At 43.8% G+C, this 16,442-nt stretch overlaps 1 protein-coding gene across 2 annotated transcripts in view; it reads left to right on the top strand.

The window, feature by feature from the left end:
- Positions 1-261: 261 nt before the first annotated feature.
- Plg (plasminogen) overlaps positions 262-16,442 on the top strand; it is a 44,841-nt gene continuing 28,660 nt past the window's right edge. Inside the window, exons 1-7 of one of the 2 annotated variants that reach the window (XM_031351773.1) lie at positions 262-364; positions 3,245-3,380; positions 5,600-5,706; positions 9,668-9,782; positions 11,371-11,510; positions 13,215-13,335; positions 15,451-15,569. In XM_031351773.1, the coding sequence (XP_031207633.1) occupies positions 316-364; positions 3,245-3,380; positions 5,600-5,706; positions 9,668-9,782; positions 11,371-11,510; positions 13,215-13,335; positions 15,451-15,569 (787 nt within the window). In that variant the 5' untranslated portion in view covers positions 262-315. The remainder of the gene's footprint in view (positions 365-3,244; positions 3,381-5,599; positions 5,707-9,667; positions 9,783-11,370; positions 11,511-13,214; positions 13,336-15,450; positions 15,570-16,442) is intronic. The other variant, XM_031351774.1, reaches the window with a different exon arrangement.

The raw sequence follows: 16,442 nt of genomic DNA, 5'->3' as shown, positions 1-16,442 counted from the left end.
AACATGGTGGCCTAGGGGAAGGGGAGGAGGAAGGAGGGAGGAGGGAAGAGGGAAGAGGGAGGGAGTCTAACAGTGTGGAGGGGTCCAGTGGGGAGGGCCACTGCCATCACTTCCAGCATCTACTGCAGGCTCTGCTCAAACATTTTGTAAGCTCCCTGTTCGAGGTAATGTTTGCTCCTTCTGAGTACAGTGGTGGGGGCCCCAGAGAATAATTAACTTCATTGGACTACCTTGCATGCAGATGCCTTTGCTCCCCTTTAAGTCAACACTGGGGACTGGGACACAGTTGTCCAGGTGCTGTTGGCCAGTCCCAACATGGACCATAAGGAAGTAATCCTTCTGTTTCTCTTGTTTCTGAAACCAGGTAAGATTTGATGCACAGTTTTCATTCAGCTTTTTAAAAATTCTACACATCTATTAAAAATAGATTTGCTATGTCTTTTTGGGCAATTCATTTAAATGAGCTATTGGTTTATGGGACTTTCAGTTCAAAGTCTCAGGAGTTTGACATATAAATTCAATTTCCCTGTGAATACTGTTTGGGTATGAACAGGCAGAGCAAGCCACCAATGGCTTTGTAAATCTAAATGATGGGGGATTTTGGAGGGGTCTGACTAAAGAGGTATGACTAGAGGGGGATATGGCTCAGTGGTAGAGCACTTGGCTAGCATATTTGAGGTTCTGGGTTCAATTCCTGGTGGTGGTAGTTAGTGGGGTTAGATGGTCTACCTCTTTGCCTTGTTTTCAGTGTGACTGATTAGAAGCTTTTGTTGAGCTGTCCTGTTCCCATTGGGATTTTCTGTTTGGTTGAAGGAAGGCTTTATATAGGTACACGTCTTCCTCTGATGCTTCCATGAGTCACATGGGTCCATTTTAAAGTGACATATGTATGTAGTAATTAAATACCTACTGAAAGGTCAGGGTTGCTAGACACATTGTGTGTATGTGTGTGGGGGGTGTGCGTGCGCGCGAGTGCACATGTGTGAATATCCTACTTTAGCCCATAGAAACTAGCATTGGTGAATACTATAAGCTTAGGGGTCACACTGAAATTTTAGAACCAACTTCTCTGCAGCAGGACTAACATATATCTCTGCCAATTGAGGGGGAATTCCTTCATAAGGTCTTTGTCAAAGTACTTATTGTCATTATCTGCAGAAATGGCTTGACGTTCATTTTCCTATTGCACAGAAATAGCCTGGGAGAGGATAAAAAAGCTTCTTCCACAGCTATGTACAAACTACTGATTTTTTTTGAGACAAAGTCATATTATGTAGTCCTGGCCAGCCTGAAACTTGCTATGTAAACCAGGTTAGCCTTTAACTCTCAGAGGCCTACTTCTGCTTCCCAAGTACTAGGATAAGAAGTGCCATCCATCAAGCTCAGGAGAGATTTAATTTTACACACTCAAGTACACACACACATATAGACAGGCACACATACATACACACATGCACCCACACACATAAACACACACCACACACACAGGTACATGTACACACATACACCATAATGATGAAAAAAGTCTTTGCTTTGATGGTAATACACATCTATATTTAGTTTGTAACAGAGAAATACTTTTCCTACTAAAAGGTTTGTTTCAAGTCTCCTAATCAATACACTATAGTAAACCTTATTTTCTACAAGAGCCCTGGAAGTAAACAGAAGAGATAAAGACTTGGAGAAAAACTTCAAATACAAAAGAAAAGATTCAATCCCCCGTGGGGACATGTCTTTGGAATGGCAGCACCTTGGGTGGGTCTCAGCAGCTGTCCCCCATTAACATGACACAAACTGATGGTCCTAGTAGGGCTCTCTCCTCTCCATCATCATCTGAGACCTTCCCTGGCACACTCCCCGAGAACTCTTTCCACAGCTTGACCCAACTCTGTCTAGACAAGCTGTGCAGAGTGACTGTGTGTCTTTCAAATCACATACAGCTCTACAGATTCTTGGGTCTTCTCAAGTTGAGAGTTTGAACTGGAACAGAACAGAAACCTAAAATGTTCCATTTCTCAATAATCTCTTATGCCCATAGCAAGCACTTCTGATGATGTAAAAGGCATCAGACAACCTTCCACTCTTTACCCAGCCTTCCAGTTGGGAGCACTGAAGACAGATGGAGTCACCAGAGAGGGAACAGGGTAGAGTTTCAAAGATGAATCTGCATTTACCAATTGTCTTCTCAAGTTTTCCTGCTTCCAATCCTGGTCACTCATTAACTTTCTGGAGCTGGCTTCACTTCCCCTCTAGAGAGGTCAAGGTGGTCATGTTGCCTAATTCCATGAAGACTTCCCCATGTTCATTAACCTCTTTGTCCTCTCACCCCTATGGAAATCATGAGTATTTACACAAAAGAGTAGTATCCGGGGGCTCAATCTTAGAACAGAGTTGTCTAAGCTTAAGCCAGCATTGTAGCACCTTAGCTCAGGGGGCACCTGGCATCTGGGACCACATTCTATGGGGGCAAAAGGGAAAGCAAGTGACTCTGTCTCAAATTGCATCTCACACAAAAATCAAAGGCAGGCCACACATGGTAGCACACATTGTATAATTCTGCACTTGGGAGGCTAAAGCAGGAGGATTGCTTGAGTGCCAGGCCAGTTAGGACTACATAGAAAGACTTTGTCTCAACAACAACAATGACGACAACAACAACAACAACAACAACAACAACAACAACAACAACAAAAGTGAAGCCAGTATTTGTACCAGACTCTACTTTTTAATGACTTCCTCTAGAATGCCATATACTTTCTTCGTCAAGAAAAGAAAGTCACATGTCATTGAAAAGCATACATCACTGGCAGTCGATCAACAGCCTCCCTGTGCCACTCTCTCTCTGGGAAGATCAAATGAAAATCCATTTGCTGGGGCCTCACTGGCTTATCACAGGGCAAACAGTGAGCGGTATAATTTACTCTTTAAAGTTTTATACTTATATGGTAATAGAGAGGTGGTTGCACAGGCCTCAGTTACTAATCTGCCAGTCTAGTTGTGCTTTCAACCTATTGCAACCTACTGGAGCTGCTTATCTAAGTAAGGATTCCTTTTTTTTTTTTTTTTTTCTGTAATGCGTTTAGCCACAAAAATAATAGCTAATGTTATTTGGTTGATAAAAAACAAATAAATTAAAAAGCCATGAGATATGTGCATGCATGTGGTTACACACACACACACACCACAGCCATGATGATGAACAATGTTGTCATCCCATTTGCTCAGTTTTCCACTTTTCTTGCAGGACAAGGGAACTCGCTGGATGGCTATGTAAGCACCCAAGGGGCTTCACTGTTTAGTGTCACCAAGAAGCAGCTCTCAGCAGGAAGCATAGCAGACTGTTCATCCAAATGCGAAGAGGAGACAGACTTCATCTGCAGGTATCGTTGGTGCCATTGTCTCAGGCAGAACTCGGGCCACCCAAGGCCATGTTCCTTCAAGGAAAATACATTTATCCACCTGTTTATTAATAAAAATGGAACTCAAGAGGAAAGAGGAGAGTTGGAGAGCTGCAGTGATTAAAAGTCTGTCTCTGTAACCCTAAGGACCTGAGTTCCATCTTAAGAGCCCACATAAAGTGGAGAGAGAACCACAAAGTTGTCCTCTGACTTCCACATACACACAGCGGTACATATGTACCTGTACTTACAATACATACACACGGTAATCATTTTAAAAATCAAAATTAAATTAAAATGGAAATTTAAAAAATTTGAGGTAAAGGTAGTTTATAGTGCTGGAGTTTGCTTATGATATCTGAGGACCAAGGTCTTATTAAGATTTATTAGTGTTCCCTTTAAAAAGAAAATCTCTGAAAAGGGGCTAGAAAGATGGCTCTGTTTGTAAAATGCTTGCATTGCAAACACGAGGACCTGGATTTGATTTCCAGCACAAATGTGAAAGCAACATGAAGTGACTATTGTCTTAGCACTGTGGAGGCAGAAACAAGTAGATCCCTGCAGCTCACTGGCTACCTAATCTAGCCAATGGGAGAGCTCCAGGTTCAATGAGAGACCAAGTATAAAAAACACAATGGAGAGAAACTGAGGAAGACACCTGAGGCTCACATCTGGCCTACCCACACACACATGCACACACAAGCGCACACACATGGAGGTGGGGCAGAAGCATTAACAATCCCTGTCATGAGCCACAGTTGCGGACATCAGCATAACTACTTACTACAGATCACATGAAGAAAACAGAAAACATCCCCTAAAGCCTCGAGAAGTAAAGAATCACACCTACACGGTCTGACGTCTGTCCTTCTCATTTACACAATAGTCAAAGGAACCAACAATCATGTAAAAGAATAGGATATTTATTATGAGGCACTGCTCAGTGCATGCTCTATAGAGGTTCAGAGGAACAAAGCACTAGGAGGAGTCGAGGGAGTTGAAAAAGTGTCACCAGGGAGAGGAGGCAGGTGATCCAGATAAGCTAGGGAGAGGGATTTTGATGAGGCTGCAGAAACGTGCAGAGGTACTCCAGGAAGGGAAAGAGGGCCAGAGCTGGCCTGTGATAGGATCACAAGACTTCAGGCAGGAGATCTGGCCTGAAAGATGGCCGCCTTTGGCACAGAACACAGAGCCGAGCCCCCATTGCAGGGTCATGTGAGGGAAGAGAGGTTGGAAGCTTAGGCTGTTTTCTGTGACTATACCAGAATTCCTAAGACTTCACGATTTATAAAAGGAAGAAGTTTGTCAAATGCGTGTTTCTGGAAGCTGAAGTCTAAGGCCAGGCAGCTACAGCCTCCTTGCTTTGGCGAGTTTGGGACAATAGAAGGAAGAACAAGCAGGTGCTGCGCAGAGGGCAGGAGGGGCCATGTTCTGTTTAGAAAGCTGGCAGTAAACAGCCCAGCCCGGCAGGATTGAGTTCTCACTGTCCAGATGATTGAGCCACCCTTTCAGGAACTTAGTCCTCAACTCCATCAGCTCCTAAAGGCCTCGATAGCTCTCAGCACTGTTACAGTGGAGAACAGGCAGTACTCTGAACTTGGCTGGAAACAAACCACTGGAGAGGTGAGAGGGGCGGGGCAGAACACAGAGGCAAGGGCTAGACAGGGAAATTATAGAAGTCTGGAAGTCCCGTATGCAGCGCATCTCAGAAAAGAACTCAACACAGAGAGAACAGCTCCTCCCCGGCACAAAATGAATGCCTGTTACTTGGGAAAGAGGCAGTCGGACACGGTGGCACGTTCCTGTAATTCCAGTACCATCGAGGCTGAGGCAGGAGGATTGAGATTTTGAGGCTGGCCTGAGCTATACAAGAGTATCAGGCCCACTAGGTACTCTGCCTCTAAAAGAAAGAAGGGAAGGAGGAAGGAGGGATGGAGGGAGGGAGAGAAGGAGAAAGGAAGGGAGGGCATACAGAGCAGAGATAAGGAAGAAAGAGGCACAGAAACATCACAGTGATTGAACCCAATTGGCAAGGGAGAGTGTGGAAGTTTAGGAACATGAGTGTGATTGCCGTGCTAACACGCTTGTCCCAAGGACTGCGTTGCACAAGCATTGTGACAAAATTGACTAGAGGCAACCATTCAGAGCTCCAGGATCCAGCAAGGGATGTACTCATATAGCATCTTCCCTCGCTCCTGCAGGTCATTCCAGTACCACAGCAAAGAGCAGCAGTGCGTGATCATGGCGGAGAACAGCAAGACTTCCTCCATTATTCGCATGAGAGACGTCATCTTATTTGAAAAGAGAGGTCTGTTCATGTCTCCTGTTCCCTTCTCCTTTCCTCTTTTATAGTCTTAATTTATGAGACCAGAAAGTATCACAGAGAGTTCTGAGTTAAGACAGAATTGGCTATTTGGCCAGTGTCGGTGTGAGCCTGCTTCTGCACAGGAATGAGATTTACACAGTCATTTCTATCTGTGACCTGAGAAAGAGGAGACTTGGTTTTGCTTGGAAGGGGAGAAAAGAAGTCTAAGTGCTCCTTACGATGCTGGTATCTCCTTTATAGGGTGACCATGCCCTTGGGCTCCCACTTTGGAACTAACCCCAGGCACAATAGACACTGATATTTTCAGTCCTCAGTTACATTTAGATAAGGGCAAAACTTCTTACTTCTGTTTAATTTTCTGCTTCTTTGTTGTTCAAGAGCTAGATTTTCCTCACTTTAAATTTTGAAGATGCATAAATAAAAGTTGTGATTTCTTTTCCAGCTTCCTTTATAACAGACCAGAAATCCCATCCCTTAGGGCCTGAGGTAGCCTGGACTCCAAAGGAGTGCCTTTTAGAAGGTCCCAAGCATTATTAAGTGTGTATGACTATTTATGACATTTTAAAAAGCCTCTTCTCTGTGATTGGGTAGTGCAATAAGAGCATTCATAGAAGCAATTTAGTTCTCTAAATATTTTGTATCGGAGTGCTGAAGAGTATGAGAAATACCTGACTCCTGTGCTCTTAGTAGTGTCTCACACAAAACTATAATGGTTAACCTCTTCCTTTAGGTTGAGATAATTTCCGAAGTTGATCCCCCTTCTTCAACTTAAATGTGAGGTGTCCCTGGTATCTCCTTCCTTGCCTCCATGAATCTTTAAGTCTTGAGATTCAGTGTCAAGTAAATCTAACTTTCAAGTGAAGTATTTAGTTCTTAAACCATAGGAAGGGTAGGATACATAGGCTTAGCCTACCATTGCCTAGATTTTTATAGAAAAGGGGACGGGGTGGGATTCTTTTGACAAATTGCTAATATTTAAATATGGCACCTGTAAATCGTTAACCAGGAGCCACATGAGGGCTGAGTTGCAAGGCTGAAGTCTGAAGTTTGAAGGCTGGTTTTGCTTGTTTTCAGTGGATCAAAAGGTTATATACACCATGCTGGGTACAAACAAACAAGAGAGGAGAAAAGTCAAAAGTCGGTCAGTGTTTGGTCCCAGTTTCTCTACTGTGAATCTGGACTGGCTGCTAATTTATCAGCCAGGATTTTGCTAGGACCCACCAGTATCAGGTGACAATATGCATCCTGCATGGCACCATCTCCACTGCCACCCTTTGAACCAAGCCATCATCTTAGCTAGCTGGGGGCTCTGCAGTCACTGGTACCCTGGCTATAGCTGTACATGTGACCACTAAGAAATGGACCGTCCTAGCTTAAAACCATTCCTGGTATAATTAGATTAAAATCCAGCCTGTAATCTTAATATTTGGAATATTTGAGGTCAGCCTGAGAAATAAGGCAATGACTTGTCTAGAAAAAAATCCATTATATAATTTTATATATTTATTGGCTACACTGTAATAATTCAAGCCGTGTGTGTGTGTGCATGTTCTAACCAGAATGCCTACAATGACATCTCCTCAAACATACATAATTTCTGTGTGTTGAGAGAAACTTAAAATTTTTTCTTCTAGCTCTTTTAAAAACATAATACACAGCTATAAGATATAGTCACCCTGCTGTGATAGAGTGCTGTTTTTCAGAAGTTTCCTCTGACCCTGGCTCCCCCTTTCTTAGTGTACTACAAGTTTCTACCTTTGATGTGTGTGTGTGGGGGGGTACCACTCCTGGTATGAAGCACCCCAAGGAAGCTATAGTGGGCCTTTTGTTTATGGTGTTGTGAAGCTGTTGGTTTGCTGGTGTTTGTTAGAAATACTTCCTGAGTGTCAAAGAACTAAAAACTAGGCCTTGCTGGGGACTCTTAACAGTACAAATACACTGGAACCACTATTGTGTGCTTCTATTAAAAACCCAAGCTGGCTTGTGATGTAGAGTGGAGACCTTTTGCTTGGGATTTGGGGCTCCACTGGGGCCTCTCTGCACTGGGCTCCCATGTATCATTTCCAACATCAGTCTCCTCATCTCGGCAGTCTTGGTAGCACACTGATTCTGCAATGCCTTTAGATCTTTATGACTCACCTCCCCCCCTACCCCTAAGCTCATGCAGTCAGTTACATGAGTGTGTTGTCAGCACTGAATCTCACAGCAATTTAAAAATAATTCAACTCTTAAAGGTATTCAGCTTGGGGCTTAGGGGATGGCTCAGTCTGTAAAGTACCTGAAGCTCAAGTGTAGGGATCTAAGTTCAGATATCCAGAACTTGCATAAAATGTTAAGAGTGGTGTGTGGCTGTGATCCTGGTGCCATCTGGGAGCAGAGACTGGTAAATAGCTAAAGCTCATTGGCCAACCAGTCTGGCCAAATTAATCAGCTTCAGGCTTACTCAGAGACCCTGGTAGGGAGTGATCAAGACACCTGTTGCCAACCTCTGGTTTCCAGGTGCGCTCACAAATACATGTGCACCCCCCTTCCATAATAACAAGTAACATACAACATATATACAACACAAACACTCATAAAAACATCTTCAACTGGCTGGTCATGGTGGCACACACGTTTAATGTCAGCACTCAGGAGGCAAAGGCAGGTGGGTTTCTGTGAGTTCAGGATCTGCCTGGTCTACATGGAGAGCCCCAGGTTATCCAATGCTACACAGTGAAACCCTGTCACAAACTAGTGAAAAAAAAGATAACCAACTTAATCTAAAAAACTGAACCATGAATACTGCTGTTTCCACATTCATGTCTTAGCTTTGCTTATTACAAAGCATCACCAAGTGAAATAATAGACATTAATACAAATGATGCCTGGGACCTTTCACTCCTACTTGGCAGGGACAGATGTGGGTGTACACTGGGGGCCTCCCACTTAGGGGCAACCTGTTGCTTCTAAACTGCAGTGGGCATCTGGGTGTGTTTCTGAGACAGGATGGAGCCTGTTGGACAGCTCATGATTTGGTAAGTGAGCCAGGTTGGGAATGTCTATTATAAACACTTTGATCACCCTCATTTCAATACACTTTGCATATTGAGAGCTGTATAAGAAAGGAAACACTGGGACTGGATGGACTCTTGTGGGCCTGTGAATAGCTCGCTCTCCCCTCTGTCTGAGCATCTCCCTTCTCTTTGTGCCTCCGTCTCACCACTATGCCTCTGACACGTGACGCTGTGACGTCATCCCATTACAAACTGTTTCTTAATTCCTTTTGTCACTGTCTTAACTCCACTAAGATTTATGCTCCAGGAAAGTGGGCCTTTGTCTGTTTCGTGTTCTCCTGTGGTCCAACCCTGGCATGGACTAGGCACAGAGGACCCAAGGAAAGAACTTTCGAATAAACACATCTGTTCTAGTTTCATTCTGATGCTGTAATAAAAAGGAATCAACTTAGGTCAGCCAAGAGATTGTTTGGGCTCACAATGAATTCTAGGTCAGAGTCCATCACGGAGGGGAGACCAAGCCAGGAACGAGAGTGGCCAGACGCATCACATCCTCAGTCAAGGACAGAGATAGAATATATACAACCTTGCTTGTCGGCTGCCTATACTCAGCCAGCTCACTTCACCCTCAAGAGAGTTCAGGGACAAGCCCATGGAGTGGTCCTGTTTTTCAACCTCATTTAACTCAATTAAGCAATCCTCCCACAGGCCAAGCTGATCTAGACAATTCTTCTATCAGCATCCTTTCCAGGGGATTCTAGGTGTGCCACAGTAACAGTCAAAACTATCACAGGGTCAGTGCCAACAGCATTTGCAGCTGTCTTTCAGAGAGTGGGAAGGCAGGGCTTGCTTAGAGGTCTTTCCAACATGTGCTGGGACTGTGCCAGGCACACCTTCTTATAGAGGTGGTTTGCTGGACCTTGAACCCCTGCATGGCTCTCTTGCAGTGTATCTGTCGGAATGTAAGACCGGCACCGGCACTGGCTACAGAGGAACCATGTCCAAGACAAAGGGTGGTGTTGCCTGTCAAAAGTGGAGTGCCACGTCCCCCCACGTACCCAAGTAAGCCCCACTACTTCATGTTGGTGTTCATGAGCGTATTCAGAACAATTCCATTGTTTCCAAATTAAACCTGCCTGCCAATATGAGCAGAGAACCTTTTGATGTGGATTTCTTGGCAGCTGAATAGTCCCAACACAGAAGGAGAAAAATGGTTGGTTTCTATTAGCCTTGTTATATAATATCTGAGAAGTCTTAAAACATAGGAGGGGGCACGTCAAAAGAACCTCTCAACTGAATTTTAGGCTGCCGTAGTTTTCATTCTGCTGCTGTGATAAAAATATTGTGGCAAAAAAAGTAACTCAGGGGGAAAGGGAATTTACTTCATATGACAATGACAAATTACAGTCCATCATTATGGAAAAATTACAGCAGCAATAGCTTGACACTACCAGTGACAGCACAGCTACAGTCAAGAACAGAGAAATAAGTGCATGTATGCTTACTGGTGCTCAGTTCCTTCTCTGTACTTATATAGTTCTACTTAGGGAATGGCTAGATCTTCCCACATATATTCATGTAACAAGACAATACTCTCACAGGCCTACACACAAGTATCGAGAAATTTTCTCTTTGAGATTCTTTTCTCAGGTGAGTTCTAGTTCGTGTCAAGTTGACAATCACACCAACTATAACAGAGACCAAGTATTAGAAAATGATGCCTGTTTAGAGATGGGTATGTTTCAGTTAAACGCCAAGTTGGAGTTTGCATGGCATGCCTACCTCACCACTGTGACCCAGTGAGGGTATAAACCATGAAAAACAAATAGAAGCATTGCAGCTATGTGTATTATTTTAGGGTCATCCTGTTTGTGTTTCCCCAGCATAGCATTAGATGGCATTAAGTTCTCTGCGATGACTCCAGGGGCCAGGCCAGGCTCTTTCATGAGCCAGCTGAGCTTCTAATAAGGTAGACACTTCCCCAAACTGGGACATGGAGGAGCCAGAAATCAAGCTTGCTCTTTTAGACTGCAAGTTCTTGCATGTTTTATCTAGTTATCTTTGTAGTAACTCGTCTCTAGAGCAGAAGATGAGATCAGCTTTCCCCAACCCTGACCACCTAGGCTGGGTTTCAAAGAAAACCTGGCTGGTCTCTAGAATTACACAATAGACTGAGTCTTCACCTGCCTCTGGCTAATTAGTCAGGCCTAGCTGCCATCCACTTTTGCCTGTTTCATCACATGAGACTCCTCCATCAGTAACATGGGGAGCTGACCCCTTCTTAGTGCATTTTTTTTTTCATTAAGGGCAAGTGACAGAATGTGGAAGGTTTAAGTGGAATGCTAGGAGTGGAGGTCACACAGAAGAGCAATCAGTGCTGGGGATGTGTGGGGAGGACCACTGGCATCTGAGGCCCTGCTCAGCACACATGCTTTGGCTAGACCCAAGACTTAGCTGCCCAATGAGTGATGATGGTAAAATGAGCTGTTTGACCCAAGCTCCCAGTCCATAGAGAAAGAAAGCAACAACCAGCAGCTAAAACACATTCAGAAGACAGAACTGAACCCTCCATTTGAAACATAGCATCTCCTACCTCGCTGATTCACTGTCCTTTACAATGCGGTCACCACGTCGCTTTTCCATCCTGTAGCTACTCCCCCAGTACACACCCCAGCCAGGGACTAGAGGAAAACTACTGTAGGAACCCAGACAATGATGATCAAGGGCCCTGGTGCTACACAACGGACCCGGACCAACGATACGACTACTGCGACATCCCTGAATGTGAAGGTAGGGGTGGCTCTAGAAAACCTCCTGTCTGCTTGTCACCTGGCATATGCTATACAGCCATTTCCAAGAGACATCATTTAAAAAAAAAAAAAAAAAGATTTGTGTTGTACACTCAAAATGAAGTAATGGGCTTGCTTTTGTGAAGGAGTCTCAGTATTGACCTGAACTATCTTTATTAAAATGTCATTTCAACATGTGCGCATTGATAACCAGATCTAAAACTTGGATACAAATTTCTTTGGTTAAAACCCTATACAGTGTAAAACTTCAAAGATGGTTGCTATTAAATAGCTAAATTAAAACCATGAAACCAGTGGAATTCAAGCACACAGGAGGAATGATTTCATGTGGGCGATTCTGTTGAGTTTGAAGTTAAACAGCACACCAGTTTGTGTGTGTCGGCATGCCTTCTTTTTTTTTTTTAAGATTTATTTATTTTATGTATATGAGTACACTGTAGATAGTTGTGAGCTTTCATCTGGTTGTTGGGAATTGACTTTTAGGACCTCTGCTTGCTCTGGTCAAGCCTGCTCGCTCAGGCCCAAAGACTAATTTACTACTATAAATAAGTACACTGTAGCTGTCTTCAGATGCACCAGAAGAGGGCATCAGATCCTATTACCGGTGGTTGTGAGCCACCATGTGGTTGCTGGGATTTGAACTCAATGTCTTTGGAAGAGCAGTCAGTGCTCTTACCCGCTGAGCCATCTCACCAGCCCGGCATGCCTTCTTTTAATGGGCCTGTTGGCTTCGCAAAGAACCTCAAAGGTCAATGCTAAGAAAGCATTAAAATTAAAGCATCAGACTGGGAAAACATCTTCGTTTCCTGTTTCTAGGTATGTTTATTAGTGCATGAAAAAGAGCCAGGTGGTGCTTATGAGGCAACGTGGGCATGTTTCAGGGGCCAACTCCTTTCTTATCACTTTGCCTATGTGGACAGAGGAGTGCCTGTATTTGGATATGGATGGTCATAGGTTATTTGGTCATTACATTCCACGAACACATGCTTTTTATATAAATTTCATAGCTGTCTTTTTATGATACCATAAAAATTCCAGTTGTGTGCTATTTCTCATCAACACAGGATTTTAATCATTCCAAATCAAAGTTCTAGTCTTTAAATAAATTAGACAGCAAAAAAGAAAAACAAATACAATGTCCCCCACGCACACATACCCCCTACTCCACTCATTCCCCCATCAGTCATGTTTCTCAGCAATGTGCAAACAGAAGCTTGGCTGCTTGAGGTTGGGTGGGGTCCTCCAATGGCTGCAATGTCACTGGGGACAAACACAAAACCCAGCAGAAAGTCTGAATGGTTCCCATATACCTGTCACTCATCAAGTGATCAGAATAAGTTCATTGAAATTTGAAAAATCATATGCAAGATTTAAAATGGAGAATGTACAGGCTTCTGAGAGCATGTGCCTTCCCTATGGGTGCCTCCCAGTTTGAGGTCATGTATCAGAGTTTCTGACCACCATAGTTAAGGTGGCACAGACTCAAAAAGCCCAAATACATTGTCTCAGAAAAAGGACAGACAGGACCCTGACTGCATCAGAATATTCCAAGTGGTTACCAGGGTCAGGTATGAATGGGTAGCAGGAAACACTGGAGACCTCTCTAGAGGGACTCTGGTCTATGTTCCACTGTGCTTCATGTCACTTTCTCTTTCTCTCCCCCTTCTCTTCCCACGCTGCACAGAGGAATGCATGTACTGCAGTGGAGAGAAGTATGAGGGCAAAATCTCCAAGACCATGTCTGGACTTGACTGCCAGTCCTGGGATTCTCAGAGCCCACATGCTCACGGATACATCCCCGCCAAGTAAGGTCCTGCAGCCAAGGCTGATGTTTTTTTAGATATGCATTCCTCTTGAAGCAAGCAGAAACATCTGAGGAACTGAAGGCTGGGTGGCTTTGATTTTCAAGGCAGGCAGATCCTCCCCACTAGGCTGCATATAAAGTATATGTCCTTGTTATTCATCACATGGTCCAGAGGCATCATGGGTACTTGCTAGAAAGGCAGCATCCAAGCCTCATGAATAGAATTCGAGTTATAACCAAATCCACAGCCAATTTGTGTTTCTGGTAAAACTGAGAAACACACTTGGCTTGTGTATGCTCCCTTGACTCTCTTTCTCTTTTTACACCAGTAATAGTCTAAGTGTTCTAACTGTGATCTATAGGTATGAAGCATCTTACAGATTCCCGATAGTTTATGTGTATTTACACTGAGTCCTTTACAATTGAGTCAACTTACAACTGAGTCTACCATGTTCTCAAAGGTGATTATGAGTTTAAGAACAGGACCAGGGGCTCCCTGTTCCAGAAGGCTATGAGGGTTTTTTTCAGAGCAAGCACTTGTGAGGGTTCAAGGTCATATTTCTTCCACAGGAAAACATCTCCCCACAGATGTCATGCTCTCACTCCTCTTTCTGTGATGACCCTGATGTTATGACAGGGTTACTAAGACTCTCAGTAGTATGGAGATGTCCCTGTGGATGATGGCATTGCTGAGTTTTGCAGCTTCTGAAAGAGCTTAAAACATGGCCCCTGCCCCTGCCGTTCTAAGGCAAGCACAATAATATCTCAAAGTATGACTAGGTCAAGCCAACTGTAGAAACCATAAGAGGGCCAATAGACCATTGCTAGCTTTTCTCTTTGTCCTAAGCACGCAGTCTCAGAAAGGAACCAGTCATAGAGACAATCTCTCAGTTAAACCCCTGGGCTTTCTGGCCAGGTGCTTGAAGGAACATAGCTCCCAATCTTGGATTCTCTAAGTTTCCTGGTAGTAGGTCAGGAGCCTGGTAGACCAGTAGGACTAGGCATCAGTTTCCTGACTGTACCATGTCACTGTCTGAAGATAGTGGGCACTTTGTTCTTTGAAGATGGCTATTATTTGTATCTGGATAACTAACGTTTGCTTACTTCAATATTCTGGATGGTTAGATAGTTTCTCATCCTCTTCTGTAAGTCTTGCCCATGGGAACTGCTACAAATGTGGTCTTTAGAAGACCAAGCCTCTTTCTCCCTGGGTTTCCAGCAGAGGACTAACTCTAATTGCAGGTGCTAGGTGGTTGCTCATTCTCAAAGATTCTCATGAGTCTGCATGAATGTTTATTGCTATTAAAAAAATCTGCCTTTGATAGCATGAGCTGTCACTTGTATTTTTGATTTGAGCCATTCTGATAGGCACAAGATGGAATCTCAAAGTCATTTTGATTTGCATTTCCCTGATAGCTAAGGATGTTGAGCATTTCTTTAAATGTTTCTCCATCATTTGAGATCCTGTTTAGATCTGTAACTCATTTTTCTAATTGGATTATTTAGTTTGTTGATGTCTAGTTTCTTGAGTTCTTTCTTTATTGTGGATATTAGCTCTCTGTCAGATGCAGAGTTGGTAAAAGAATCTTTTCCCATTCTCTGGACAGCCATTTTATCCTATTGATAGTGTCTTTTGCTTTGCAGAAACTTTTCAGTGTCCCTGGGAGGCCTGTTCTTTTCTAAGGGAAGGCCGAGGCATGTAGATCTCAGGGAGAAAGACTGGGGGGATGGGAGGAAGGAGAAACTGGTTGGGATATAATATACAAGAGAACAATAAAAAAAAATTAGAAAAGTAAAAAGAAGTACATGCTGAATTATGATTTTTTTAAAAAAAGAATTATTCATTTATTTATTTCATATGAGTACACTGCCACTGTCTTCACGCACACCAGAAGAAGGTATCAGATCCCATTACAGATTGTTATGAGCCACCATGTGGTTGCTGGGAATTGAACTCAGGACCTCTGGAAGAGCAGTCAGAGTTCTTAACCACTCAGCCATCCCTCCAGCCCCTATGTGATATTTTTTATTTCTAAATTATTGATATATTATCACAGCAAATGAAAAAAAATGGAAAAAAAAACGGGTAAAAAAAAAATCCTTCTTGTCTGCCCAGATTTCCAAGCAAGAACCTGAAGATGAATTATTGCCGCAACCCTGATGGGGAGCCTCGACCCTGGTGCTTCACCACAGACCCCAACAAACGCTGGGAATACTGTGACATCCCCCGCTGCAGTAAGTTCAGTTCATACCCAATTCTCTGGGAGTTACCCCCACCCCACCCCTACCTCCCCCTTTAGGGAATATTGTTGGCAGCTGAGTAGAGGCCCTAGAGAGTCATCCCACAGGTCTACAGGATGTTCCTGACCCATTTCATCCAATTTATTAGCTATTTAGGTAACTGGTAAGGCAACCCATTTATTGATTTTTCTTCCCCCCAGAGATTTCTACTGTTTGTGACTATTATCAGTTTAAAGGCAAAGCTGCAGTTCCAGGAGCCCTCACAGACTGGACTCCACACCCATTTATTTGTCATTAAAGATGCAGGAGTGGTGAAAGGCAGAGAGATCTGGAAGCAGAGAATGATGTGATCAGTGTGGCCTCATAAAGGGGTTCATAAAGGGGCTCAGTGATGCCAAGCTCATGTTTAAGGAGTGGATAGGGGCTCTGGGACTTTCTAGAAAGGGGGAAATAAAAGAAGGGCTTGAGATTCATATAGCTGATGGGAGTAGGAGGTCTTGGTTATAGGTAGGCCATTGTATTATATCAGCTCTGTTTCTGCTGGGGAAGTTATTGTGGTTGTCGTGGTCACTAACGCAACCACTGCCGCCACCACCACCACCGCTGCCACCACCATCTTAAAGGGAACAGTCTGGTTCCTAGGAACTGACTGCTCACCTGTGATGTAGCTTCTCCATCATGGGTAACTGAGTCTTGAAGGCTCAGCGTTTCTTGCCTGAACCCTTTTGTCTTAATCCAGAGGCCAAGGAGATAGTTCAGTAGGTTAAGTGCTTGCCCCACAAGCCTAATGGTCTGAGTTCAACCTTCAGAACCCACATCAAAAGAGCAACAAAGGGAGGGAGGGAGGGAGGGAGGGAGGGAGGGAGG

This window comes from Mastomys coucha, unplaced genomic scaffold (assembly GCF_008632895.1).
Source record: "Mastomys coucha isolate ucsf_1 unplaced genomic scaffold, UCSF_Mcou_1 pScaffold5, whole genome shotgun sequence".
NCBI classification, from domain to species: domain Eukaryota; kingdom Metazoa; phylum Chordata; class Mammalia; order Rodentia; family Muridae; genus Mastomys; species Mastomys coucha.
This window is presented reverse-complemented; position numbering and strand designations above follow the sequence as displayed.